General features: G+C 43.5%; 1 protein-coding gene across 3 annotated transcripts in view; it reads left to right on the top strand.

Moving 5' to 3' along the window:
* Nucleotides 1-14,122, top strand: part of LOC111866329 (carbonic anhydrase 7) — a 56,971-nt gene that overhangs the window by 31,904 nt on the left and 10,945 nt on the right. For all 3 annotated transcript variants that reach the window (XM_023855170.2, XM_023855171.2, XM_023855173.2), the window contains 2 exons: nt 550-714; nt 12,804-12,942. In XM_023855170.2, the coding sequence (XP_023710938.1) occupies nt 550-714; nt 12,804-12,942 (304 nt within the window). The remainder of the gene's footprint in view (nt 1-549; nt 715-12,803; nt 12,943-14,122) is intronic.

Here is a 14,122-nt window from a genome sequence, read left to right on the forward strand (position 1 = left end):
CAGAGCAAAGCGAATTAGTGTCCCTCGACGGAAAGTTATATTTCTTACAGCCTGTTCTTCTCCCCCTGACTAACAACTTTTGAACCGATAATACAAAGACTGCAATATTGAACAGAAATTAAGAAAAAATTTCTAACCGCTATTATCCCATCAGGACACCATATAACGCGGCACTAGATCTGCTCCCAACTCAGAAGCATGCATGGCTGCCATGTTGGTATTATTGATGGAAGAAAATTAAAACGTGCAGAGGTTTGGTGATGTGTAACGAAATGGTGTAAATTTCAAGGCACATTTATCAGTAACAAACTAATTTTCTTTAACCCTCCTCTGTGGCAAAACGAGACCTTACCTGAACCAGTAGTGATGTTCATCATGTAAGGGCAGTGGTTCAGAACTCGTTCGCGAGCCAGTGGGATTGATGGATGGTTCGCAAGGACGCTGTGTCAGTACCAGTGGCTGTTCAGCGTCGTATGGCAGGAGGCTGGTAATTATACAGTGTGCCATATGTAGCGGCAAGTGTAACATGCATTTCCGTTTGTGCCACAGGGCCTTCGCATTGGGCAGAGGAGTACGAGACCTGCGCCGGAAAGTTTCAGTCTCCCATAGATATAGAGGAACACCTCGTGACACAGGTGCGCCTGCCGCCCTTGCACTTCCATGGCTTTCAGAGCGAGCCAATCTCCAGCACGGTCACCAACAATGGGCATACAGGTGAGTCCAGCACTATATCATTATGTGGGCAAGACCACGCCGAGGTCAAGTGTTAAGGACCCTAAACTGTAACTATAATCGTGAAGCAGAGTCATTCTTGAGGATATAATAGTCACTGAGACTTTCATAGAACCAGAAGATTTATTACCGTATTCACAAGAGCCGATCACTGGTCCCCAGCCTGATCCAGTCCAGATTCACATATCCTATTCCTTTATGGTTCATTTTAATATTCGCTCTTCTAAGACTTAGGTCTCCCTAAGAGTCTTTCCCCTTCAGGTTTTCTGCTTAAAGTGCTCGTGCGTGCTGCATTATCCGCTTATTTCATCTTTCATGATTTGAGCATTATAATAATATTTGATGAAGCGTACAGTCGGTATAGCGACTGGCTACGGGCTGGAGGACGGAGGAATGGGAATTCGAATCCCGGTGAAGCAAGAATTTTCACTTCTCCATGTCGTCCACAACGGCTCTGGGGTCCATCCGGCTCCTATCCAACGGGTATCGGAGGCTGTTTCCTTGGGGGTAAAGCGGCCGGGGCGTGAAGCTGACCACTAACATCCAACTAGTGCCGAGGTCAAGAAAATGTGGCTCTATACAGACGCCTTCATGGCGTTGTGCTTAATTAGTTAAGCACAGGGACAACTGTACCTGTACAGAGTGAAACTAAACAAAATGTAACTTTTCTCACTTCCCTTACTTTCCTTCTCCTTAAAATATTCTCCTCTCCACACCATTCTGAAACCATCCTCACTTCCCTTAATTTAAGAAACCATGAAACTGTATCCAGTTTTAAATGTTCGTACAAATGAATGTTAGAATCGTTGATAGCAGAGATGTAAGAAAATGGAGCCAAGGTAACGTCCTTTATCTGGGCAGCAAAAAGCGCACTTCGCTTTCTACAAATATCACACCTTCCGTGTGGCGCACTTTCTGGGGAAGACATTTAAGCACGGACTGCGTACTTCGACGGGTGCAAGGCCCTCAGGCCGCTACAAAATGGCGCCCTTGAGAATGCTAAAGAAAAAACTCGTTCAAAGCGCGGGTGTGAAGGCCCTCTGATGTCTTTTTGCATGATTACACAGTTCCAATTGACGTATCTTGTTCGCATTTTCCTTTCTTCAGTACGTTTAACAGTGACTCAAGTATTACAATTCACAGACGGCCGCTGCGGCGCCCTGACTCCTATCCCCTTTTAGCGGCATAGCCAGGCACGTGATAATTCAAGAGATAGCTCCGTAACTCCTCATATGTCACGGTAACATAAGGGATCAAACCTTATCTGTCAGGTGGACTTCAGTCTGGTTGTCACGTGACAGTCTGTGCCGCAACTTCAGTCGCTGGGCGGCCGGCCGGCTTTCGAGTCTCTGAGCCATCATTGCATAGATGGACTCCGAAATCTCACAAGATTCCACTGTGAAATTAATGTGTGACTTTATGTAACAGACGGCGGTTCTGTAAAATATCTGAAATGCTGGTGAAAGTGGGAAACGTAACACCTATATTACATTCTTCAGAGACTTTGTGAACTCCTAAGCAGCCAGCATAGAACCCTAGGAATAATTAATTATCGAAAGGAACTATTTATTATCTTCTATCCTAATGAAATAAATTAAAAAAAAGTAAGATAAAGTTATCCTTGTAACAGGCCGTGAAGATCCATAGGGTTGTCAGAGGCCGAGGCTCCCATATCTTCTAGACAATCGGCTCACAGATGGCGGTAAGGTTGTCAGCCTTACGTGCCGGCCGCCTTTTACCCCCCAGGAAGTTTCCTGGTACTCATTTCTGTTAGAGGCTGAGTCGAACCCAGGGCCATAATGCGGCTGAAAGGATTAGATAAATTGAAAAAAAAAATCCACCTCATCGGGACTCGAACCCGCAACCTTCTAGCTTGTAGCATAATCCCTCAACCACCTATGCTACCTCGAACCCCAACAAATTTTAGATCATCGGATAATTCCCAAATCGAATAATGGTTTAGCCACTTAGCTAGAGGTAAGGTAAAAAGGTAAAGTTATCCCTGGGCTGATTTAATTAAGCACAATACCATGAAGACATATGGGGGAGTGGAGGCAAAACTCCACAATTCTTAACCTCGGCACTAGATGGAAGTGACTGGCTAGCTTCATGCCTCGGGCTCTTTATTCCGAGGGAAATCGCCCTCAGTGCCCACTGGATAGGAGGCTTGGTGGGCCATAGAGTAGGTCTGGAAGGAGTTGAGAAGAGAAAAAACTCTCCTCTGCCCAGAATCGAACCCCGGGTCGTCTAGCCCGTAGCCCGTCGCTATACCGACTGATTTCTCCCGACTGCCGAATAAATTTATTTATCATTCATCCACATGAAAATAAAAGATTTGAAAGTTACTTAAATGAGAATTTCATCTGGAGACATTTTAACACTGGCTCTAGAGCCCCCTTGGGCCCTGGCCTCTGATTTTCAGTTTCATGATTATCTCACAGACGGTAGGACTCCTTAGGCGAGTGATCGGCTCGTCGTAAAGCCTGCACCTAAACACAGGACAACACAAACATAGAATAAACACACATAAATACCAAACATCCATGCCTTGTGTAAGATTCGAACCCATAATCCCGGCTTCCTAGCGAGCGAAGATAGTGCATACCTTAGACCGCTCGGCTACCGTGACCTGCCTCTGGAGAACACAACAACAAAACGGCAAGCTACAAGAGGCCTAGCATTAACCAAACTAACTGTACACTACTACGGTTGCCCCGTGTCTTATATAATTCAAAACTCTCTCTAAAAATATAAAGTACAAAAATATAATTATTTGTTAAGGTTGTAACGTTTGATTTTTAAGAAGTTGAAATAACTATTTATTAAAATTGAGAAGATTGTCATGATTGCTAGATTTGCAAGTTTCCCGTTGCTTTTGCAGTTGTATTTACCTTTATATACATATATTTGTTAACATTAACCTCCTGATAGGACAATTTCCTGTCACATTCCCACAGAGATATCTCGCTGTCTGGTACTTCCCCACCTTCAGACATTCTCTTATCACAAACGCGAAACTGGTTTCGGGTGAAAAGTTGTGACACATTTCCTCCTGTAATGTTGGTCATCTTGTACACCGACTCTAAGAGCTATGGCGTTACGCGGATCGCCTCAAGCACGATCCGCCACTGCAACACGAAGTCTGACACTGTTTCCGGTTTTACAAACAGAAAACTTTACCTCGAACACTATCTTCGTTTCGCAGGCTTGATCTTCAAGTTTTCTTTTTCTTCTTAGCGGGGTGGGACTAAGTCCACTTGGTAAAAACCTACCCCAGCGTAACTTTATCCATCACAAACCCCACATGACCAGAGCTGGGCTCGAACCCGAGCCGACGCGGTGGGAAACCAGCGACTAACCGCTTGAGCTATGGCGCGGTCTATGTTCAAGGTTACTATTAGAGTTCGCTCGATTTTTATTCGCAATTTGTTTCCCCTTACGTACATCAGTGGCTTCGGTATGGATTTCGGTCATCTGGTTCAACATTTTCACTCTCTTTCACAAGGCGACAAGCTTTCGGATTCTCTCATTCAGAGCGGCTTGAATCAACGTTGACGTCAAAATTACTGGAACTGCTTACGTCAGCAGAGTTTTGTCTTTCTTTGGCTTTGTCCTCTTCATTACTGGTCCTCTCGACTATTCACTGAAGTTCTTTTTTGGTTCTTATTTCAGATACACAGCCAGGGGGGAATGGAGGAAACTCCGAGACAGCCTTTCAAACATTGCTTCTTACGGGCTGCATTTGATAACCACGTGATATGCTGTTTTTCATAAGCTGAATTCATTCTATTATTTTCTAATTACGTGGATGGAATGTTTTCCATATCTCCATTGGTACATTCCACTGTCACCTGATTTTGAATATGTCCAGGTTTACCATGCACAATCTTCATCTTACCCGCACAGAGCAGACTTCCTGTTGTAATTCTCTCGAAAATTCATGTCAGTATTCATTTCGATACAAGTTGAATGCCTCAAACATAGTGCAAATATCTAACAGAACGTAGGACACCTTTTTCACATCTGCTCGACTCTGAAGAGCGTAAAAGAACAAATTTGTTTAAGTAGATACTATAGGGTTCTGACGATGGTGTATAACACACAGAGATACTGGGTTTTCGGACTTTGTTCATCGTCCGGATTCTAAATTTGAAACAAATTTAGTGTATATTTTTCCTGTTAGCTCTCATGGACTTGGCGCGGTCTCAGGTGCTTATAGCCTTAGTGTTTTGTTACATCAGTTGTCTAGTGATTGAGGCTAGCTCTTTATAAGGGACCCAACAGAGTAGGTGTTTTCCTGTAGCTCGTTCATTTCAGTGATATCAGATTGAAAAAGGGAATTAATTTAACAGGAAATCACTGGTTTCAAAACGAAGACTTTTCTAGGTGTTTTTGTTTTGTTGGGGGAACTGCTCACACGATGATGGACCCGAAGCTTCGATGGTAATAAAGTTAATGGAACGCTACAAGTAACCAGCTGACATGGCTGAGAAACCAAGAAGATTTTGTTAACCATGATAGTTTCGTGACAATCATTCTAACCCCCCCCTCCCTGAAGTTCCTTCGCCATATCCGGTTCCTTCTTCCATGACCTGTTTTCAGATGTGCTTCGCGAATAAAAATGAAACAAAATTTCCATTCATACTTTTCTTTAGTGGCTCTTCCACAAGGCCCAGGCCTCTTATTCAGTTCCGTAATTATTTTTCACAGACGGTAGGTCTCCTTGGACGAGTGATCAGCCAATCGCAAGGCAGCTACCTAGACGCGGGGTAACACAAACAGAAAAAAAGCATACATACATCAAACATTCATGCCTCGAGTAGGATTAGAACCCACGATCCCAGCGTCCGAGCGAGCGAAGACAGTTCATGCCATAGACCGCGCGACTACTGTGGCCGGCGATACATACTTTAGTACATAGTATTTAACAGGAGCTCTATCTACAGATGCGAGATAAGCAACGTTCTCCTGCTCTCCCACATAGATGGCATCATACTTAAACAGTTTCTGGTTCTCGGAGGGGTTTTGCCACTTCACAGAACAAATTAACTACACATATTTTTGTTCTGGGACAAAAATACTGTTAACCTTTCCCGCTCATTAACTCCTTAATCACATAATTAAAACTAATTCTTCCTTGTCACCTCTGACTGCATCATTTAGAATATAGCAAAGAGGAACTTGAGTATTTTTTTAATTGCTAGTGGCGTGGGACTAAGTCCCTTGTACTGCGGCCACTCTGGCCTATTGTAGCAGTCCCAGATGATAGGTGAGGGTGATTGTGGAGCAATTGGTGGAATGAAGATTGGCAGGGGAAACCGAAGTACTCGGAGAAAACCTGCCCCAGCGGCACTTTGTCCACCACAAATCCCACTTGACCAGACTCGCCGCGGTGGGAAGCAAGCGACTAACCGCTTGAGCTATGGCGCGGCCCATGGGACTTGTGTAATTAACATGGAAGCATAGAACCTCGCAACTGAGATGTTCTCTTTTCGACAGTTGCATGGAAAGCAGACCGCAAGGGCGGGAAGATTGGCTCACGTTGAGTGTTACTCTGCTCATGGTGATAGCACCAGTCCGTCTTCTACTAATTAACTGTCTTAGCCACAGAAGATGAGTGATTTTATAAAATCATCAGTGAGTTTATAAACTAACTGGTGAATGTTAGAAATGTTTAATATATTTATTACATTCACCGATTGGTGTGGCTGTTTTATAGAATCGCCGGTGATTATGTAAAGCCATCAGATTATCTGCTTCCACCGTATTTTTGACGACATTTAGTTCGAGATTCAAAGTAGAGGACACGTTTAAGCTGCAGACTAACACAAATTTTCTGAACGTATTTTCCTGTATATTCAGCCATTACCGAAATTGTGTGTTGAATGCAATTACCAGACTTCTGTCTAGACCCCCCACCAATCACTGAATTTAACGACATTTGGTTAGCAATTCTGGGGATTAAACTTGTTGACGGACGCGGATACATAGTCACGACACTTGCCCATTGTGTTAATTTCATATACTCAGTGCAGGAAATTAAACTTTCTGTCTCGATTCCAACCATTTGACACCGATGGATCAAAGTTACAATGCACCGGCTGATGGCCCCTGTTACACACGTAAGAATCTCTACGCAATACCGATAGCGGCTCGCAGGGCAGGAAACAGTCGAAATACTATAAAAAATAACTTGTCCCGTTACTATTTTGTCCTACTTGGATGCTTCTGGAATCGAACCGGACCTCCATGGTTAGAATGTCCGTTGCCTGAGTCACGACACAGTCTTCATAGTCTTCGTTCCGGGGGAATGATCGCTGAATTTATCTAATGATCCATTATGGTTCATTATGTCTCCCATTAAAATATGAAGCGACCTTGCTTCAACATTGGAGCAGATCTCATTACGACAGTTACGATAATACAATGCTAGAAATGTCACGACAGTACTCTAGCATGGGGCATAACTTTCGTATTTTAAATTAAGCACGAATGTTAAACCTTTTCAACTGTTTGCCAGTTGTACGGTTCGGCTTCGAATTCTAATTTCAGTGATGTCGTTACATGTTCTTCCATATGAGGTATCTTTACTTTGGTCGAGCTGATGTGCCTCAAATTTAATATTGGTGCTCTTATATATATACATTACTGATGCACTGTAACAACTGCAATGGTATACATCGAACTTTCCCAGGAAATGCCCTTTCTAGGCTCTAAAACATGTTTAAATGTCAGATCGATAAGTTACTTAACAAGTAAACTGAAGCCTAAAATTTCGCTCAAGACTATATCGGCCCGGAATGGATACCATTTCAGGCGATGGTCAAAACTGATCTTTAAGAACAATTTCATTTTCCACCAAATCTAAGAAAATTTCACACAACATCCGCAGAACCAAGTTACATAAAACGTTTCTTGATTGTATACGAAGCTATGAGCTATTCAGGTAAAATATAAGGTAAAGCTATCCCTGTAACAGGTTTTGGAGGCCCGGAGGGTTGTGAGACGTCGAGGCTTCCAAATTTTCTCTAGACAATCGTTTGACAGATTGAGGTAAGATTGTCAGCCTTACGCGGCGGCCGCCCTTTAGCCCCAGGAAGATTTCTGGTACTCATTTCTGTTAAAGGCTGAGTCGATACCAGGGCCATAGTGCGGCTGGAAGGATTAGGTAAACTGACAAAAAATGACTTCATCGGGACTGTAACCAGCGACCTTCCTGCTTGTACCATAGTGCCTCAACCAACTACGCTACCGCGTGCCGCTGAGCTTTTCAGTTACAGGGGCTTTATATTCAAAATGGACTCTCTACACCTCTCGCAGGATCTCTTACTTCCACATGCTTGCTGGATGAAAACGAGTGAAGTTCCTAGGCTGAAGCCATGTTTAAATTAACCTGGAATGTGGACTGAGTGCCGGTAACAACACATGCCAATGCTTCCTCTGGCCTAGGGACTGGCGCCTAGACGAGGACTATAACTAATGTCATTATCCATGTCAAGAATTCGCTAGTGGGGGGTGGAGTCCACCTGGGTCCACTCACCACTGCGGCCACTGATTGGCCTATTGTACCTACCCCGGGTGATTATGATGATGGAGAATTTGGTGGAATGAAGACTGGCAGGGGAAACCGAAGTACTCGGAGAAAACCCGCCCCAGCGCCACTTTGTCCACCACAAATCCCACTTGACCAGACCCGGGATCGAACCCGAGCCGCCGCGGTGGGAGGCCAGCGACTAACCGCTTGAGCTATGGCACGGCCTATCCATGTCAAGAAAATAAATAAATAAAACGTGGGCCACGCAACACGAAACATTGTGCCGTGGGAGTGTGTGCTTATTCTTCATGGGATACTTCACAGCTCTCTTAGTATACTATCCCGATATTTGCCTGGAGGGACTGGGAAAACAATGTAAAACTTCAGTCACGATAACCGATGTCACGGTCGAGATTCAAACCAAGCGTCTCTCGAATACAAATGCAGAGAGTATCTAAGACCCGCGTTACCTTTCTGGTTCTGCTTGAACAAGCTGCTGTTCCACGGAAGTGAAACTGCTGGCATGCTAAGCGGTGGGAGGTCGGTCCCTCGCAGCCTTCAGTCAGCGGGCATTGCATCCTCCCAGCATCGCTAATACAGGACTTCGCATAGAGCGCAGAAACCAGAATTCATAATCTGAACACGTCCGTAAGTCCCTACAAGCAAACAATCGTCCGACGGTAGGATGAGCACAGCCGCGAGGAATAAATAGAACCAGTGACCTTTTGTTGCCATCTGCCGGGTGTGTGCAGCTTGGGTGAATGCTACGCAGCGGCTACGTGGGTGCGATGGGGATGCATACAGATCGCGTTTCGAGTTTGCGCTTATTTGTTCTTGATACAGCGACAAGTTTTCCCTGCTCCTAGCTAATTAATCCTCACGCAATGAAGAGATATGAGGGATTGGAGTTATAGCTCCACCATTCTTGAACTCGTTACTAGAGGGAGGTGAGGGGTCAGCTTCACGCCTCGGGAAAAGAATCGCCAGTACCTATTGGGTAGGGGGCTGGGTGGGCTGTGGAGTAAAGAAAAATCTCTTGCACGTATCGGTAATCGCACCCCGGCGTCTAGCCCGTCGCTATACCGACCCAGCTAAGAGTTTAGATTATACAGCATCGAATGGCGGGAAAATTAATGAGTAACGAATTGGAAAGGAAATGGGATGAAACAGTCGTGGTCTAAACCTGAATTTGTCTAGGGGGACAGAAGAAAACTATGACAGCCCTCGGTCATGATAAATGGTGTGGGCCGATATTTAGATCCGATATCTCACGAATTCAAAGACGTGCTAACCACAAGATGGCGACGTTTGGTAAGGAAGTTGCTGTAGCCGATCTTGAGAACTCGAAATTGGAATTAAACGTGTGCTGCATTTCAAAGTGCAGTGACACGAAGTGATGATGGCTGCTTTTTCAAACATTCGCACCGTCGCCATGTTGATACTTTTTCGTGATTTTAGTCCGCAAGCGAAATATACCCACCGAGCGACCGCTTGTTGATACTTCTCTACAAATAAAAACCCTATACACCAGAATTGCAAAGGATTTACAATTTCACATCACACCAGCCTATATATATATATNTCCACGGGAGAAAAGCGCCAGGGGATTAAAGCTGACCACTCAACTTCTTCTAGCGCCGAGGTTAAGAATGGTGGAGTTATACCTCCACTCCCCAATATACCTTCATGGAGTGTGCTTAATTAATTAAATCTGAGCACAACCTTCTTAACTTACAATTCAAACACTCAGTATACTGCATCTGAAAAATATGCAGTGAATACACTCCCACCTCAGAAATTCTCCTGACCACCATGTTATTTATAATAGTAAGGGACTGAAAAAGTGCACAATTCAGTGTTAACGAGTTTCATGAAAATCGCCAACCGTGTGAAAGTTCCTTGTGGGTGTCAGATACAGATGTAATGATGGCAAACATGGCATGGAATACACTGAAAGCGGGCAGAAAATTAACGTTAAAACTAAACTAACCTGAACACTCGAAAAGCTGGTAGGATGTTTCCATTTGTCTCGAAGGTCGGCTGTTGTTTTCTCCCTGAACTCTGCTGCCTCCTGGAAACAGTCAAGACTTTATTTGTGTAAATTACAGTTATACTTATGCTTGCAAAAGAAAATCATTTCTTTAAACATTCTTACATCGAAACGATATTTGAGCCCTAGTTGCACAGTGCTAGTAGTTAAAGATCAGTACTCTGGAATCTGCGTGACATTTGTGCCTCATAAAATTGGCCAACGTTTTGATTTAAAATTTCACACTTGAAATATTTACCACTTCTGTTCTCTTCTTGTGCGACTGAGCACACAAAGCAAGTTGATCGAACAAAGGGCAGTTGCCCATCATTATAATATGATCATAACACACACACATGATCAAACAATCTACATCAGGGGTCACTGATCGTACAGGGCGACAGGGGGCACCGTCACAATTTCAGCACACCTTTCCACGAAAAAGAATACTTAACGAAAGATGAGACATTTTCTTATAAACTGCCAATTCTTGTCATTTACACTCTAACCCGGCGAACAATGACACCTGGACATACTCTAAACTTTTGGAGCACCTTGACAATGGACACAGATTCAATTCACAGATCGGAAATCGTCACGTGCTTTACTACTGTCGGATCAAGATATTATTTCCAACATTTTAAAAAGTTCATGGACACCCAAAAATGAGGCGTCAGCTGGCAAGCCCTGGTTTTATTTTTATTTTATTCAAGTTAAATTTACCTTCCCAAATTTCGTAAGAATAACGGGACACATTTCAAGTAACCATCCACACAAATAAAAGAACAGTGACGGCGGACTTGAGTACAATTACCCAGAGCAATTCCACATAAAGAGGAAACATGATCACTGTTTTACTGACTCCTGACTTTCATAATATCCCACAGTCAGGAAAATAAAAGACAATACAAGTAAACTGACCAGTAAAGTTCAAGATAGAACAGCAATCCTCATAGCTATACTCTGTTCTGAGTGTCTACGGAATGCATGTAAACAAAATAGCGGCGGCAGACGTAGGGCATACGCTTTTTGTCGGCCCACAGGCCAGGGAAATATTATTCACACCATACATATGATGCCTCTCTTCATTGCAGCAAATGTACGTTAACTTGATAGTCTACTTCACCGAATGAAATGGGAGCCGATCACAGTGGCTGCGCGGTCTGAGGCATGAATTGTTTTCGCCCGCTCAAACACTGGGATCGTGGGTTCGAATCCCACTTGAGGCATTGATGTCTGTGTGCGTTTATTCCGTGTTTGTGTTGGCCTGTGTGCAGGTAGGGAGATTGCGACGGGATGATCCCCCGTTCAAGGAGTCCACCAACTGGGTAAAGAGATCAAGAAATTGAAAAAGGGGCCAAGGTCCAACAAAGGGCTGTAGAGCTACAGATAGATAGATAGATAGACTAAGACGGGAGTAGCAATATATACGGGACACTTCGTGCGTTGTGAACTGTGTTTGCAGCGTGGCTTGCTGCCTTTACATGTAGACCGTAGCCATTCAGAATGAATGCTTTATCTGACCAAGTATGGCGAGCTTTAATAAGCCAAATCTGACTTACCATAAATACGAAGACATTTACGGCTTACCAACTAACTGCAGAATGGTGGGATCTGAATCAAAGGAAATACCTTCTGGTCCCAATTACACCCAACAAATCAAGTCACTCAGGGCGGAGGAGGAAATGCCAAGAAATAAATACTGATCAGGACATCCGTACAGCCGTCAATAGGAATTTTTGCAGAAAAAGAACCTTTTAATAATCATTAGGACAATAATAAAAATGCCCACATTTTACCCGAATGCCGTACAGACGTAAGCTCACATTGACACAGATCTGGAACAAATTATGAAAAGGGCAACCCGTGGTTTTCAACGAAAGGTTGGTGGTGGGGGAGGAAGGAGGTGAGGATGAAGATTTTTTTTTTTGTGGGGGAAGAAAGAGAGAGGCCAAAGAGGAATAAAGCTGGAGAGGGGAACGATAATCATAAGTAAAAGGCAACGAGGATAGAAGATCGAGTAAACGGAGGAGATGGCATGCCTCAATACTTCGAACTGATTTATTATTTCACTTTTCTGCTAAGGTTCTATAAAATTCTGGGCGTCATTTAAATTTATGAATTTAATTCTTATCCCTGAACTGCACGCTATTAACTCTGAAGATAGAAAATTGTAAGCTTTGCCGAAATGTCTGAAAACATTTATCATTCGATGCGGTCTAGCACAGGAAGCCGAAGTCACATTACTGAAATGAGCTTGCAATCTAAAACAGCGCGATATTTACGGGACATGTGACGTATCACTTATGGGAATTCCTTGAAATATGGTTTATCCAGTTCGTCAGTCATTCAGGAAGTCGGACAGTGTGAGAGAGAGATACACACACAAACATTACTCTCCCCACACATTTCAGTGGTCAGTTGTCAAAAACAGTAGCTGTATAATGTCAAAGAGGCTTTGCTTTCCATATTGCATATAACTGGTTTTGTCTTTTCGTAACATTTCAGTGATGCTGCAGATGAATATGTCGAAAATGGCGTCAGTGTCTGGAGGGCCCCTCAAGGGGAACTATTTGTTCACGCAGCTGCACTTCCATTGGGGCTATAACGATTCCGTGGGAAGTGAGGACACAATTAACAACCACACGTAAGGAACCGAACAATAAAAATGCACTTTAATCAGAACCAGGTGGCACATGTGACTACATGGGGCTTCGAACTCAATATTGTAGTCCTAAAAACGAAGGGGCATGCACAATCTGCCACGCAGTTCCAGGTCGAAAGAGATCGAAAAGAACCATGACACGATGTTGTTGTTATTAATGTTACTCAACGACAATGTTATACAGAACCGAAAGACAGAGTTTGCGACATGCACACACGCACCGAGGCTGACCCTTCCGCCTAAAACTAAAAGTGGTTAAAAATTAAATGAGCTAAAAAGTCATTTTGAGATCGCTGATTTTAAAATAATGGTGGCACCGGACAACTAATAAAGTAATGGAATTTTGTCCTTGCGCGACTACACCTCTGCGCACGCTCACGTATAACATAACTTCTTGTGTATCCTGAGCTCCCCAATCCCTGTCCCACAGCGGTGTGCCGTATGTGGGACAACTGCTTCAGTGCATCAAACTAAGTTCTCTGAATGCAGGTTCATATAAATATACAAAGTATCAACCATCATCTGTACGAGCATATTTAATCCCGAAAACCATTTAATATATTTCAGTGAAATCTGGTGTTACTGGTTTTCACCGACATTTGTTAATTTCGTTTTGATTTATATAGATTCACTATCAACAACACGAGTATTAAGCTACGAAATAATATATGAGATTTATTTTTATTTTGTTACAGCTACACCCTACCGAATAATGTTTCAAATGAAAGTTACAAACATGCCATATACAATAAGCTTTGGGGGAACGCTGTAGCGTAGTTGGTTGAGGCACTATGCTACAAGCCGGAAGGTCGCGGGTTCAAGTCCCGATGAGGTCATTGGATTTTTTCAGTCGACCTAATCCTTCCAGCCGCACTATGGCTCTGGGATCGACTCAGCCACTAACAGAAATGAGCACCAGGAATTAATTAAATGATCTTCCTGGGGAGTAAAGCGCGGCCGGCGCGTAAGGCTGACAACCTTACCGCCATATTTGAGCAGATTGTCTAGATAATATAGGACCCTCAACGTCTCACAACCCTATGGACCTTCACGGCCTGTTACAGGGATTGCTTTACTCTTTTTTTTTTTTTTACCTTTTTACAATGCTATCTTCTTTTTCGGCAAGGAGATGGACTTTGATTTGAACTTCATTTCTAATACA

This window comes from Cryptotermes secundus, unplaced genomic scaffold, assembly GCF_002891405.2.
Source record: "Cryptotermes secundus unplaced genomic scaffold, Csec_1.0 scaffold40, whole genome shotgun sequence".
In the NCBI taxonomy this organism is placed as follows: domain Eukaryota; kingdom Metazoa; phylum Arthropoda; class Insecta; order Blattodea; family Kalotermitidae; genus Cryptotermes; species Cryptotermes secundus.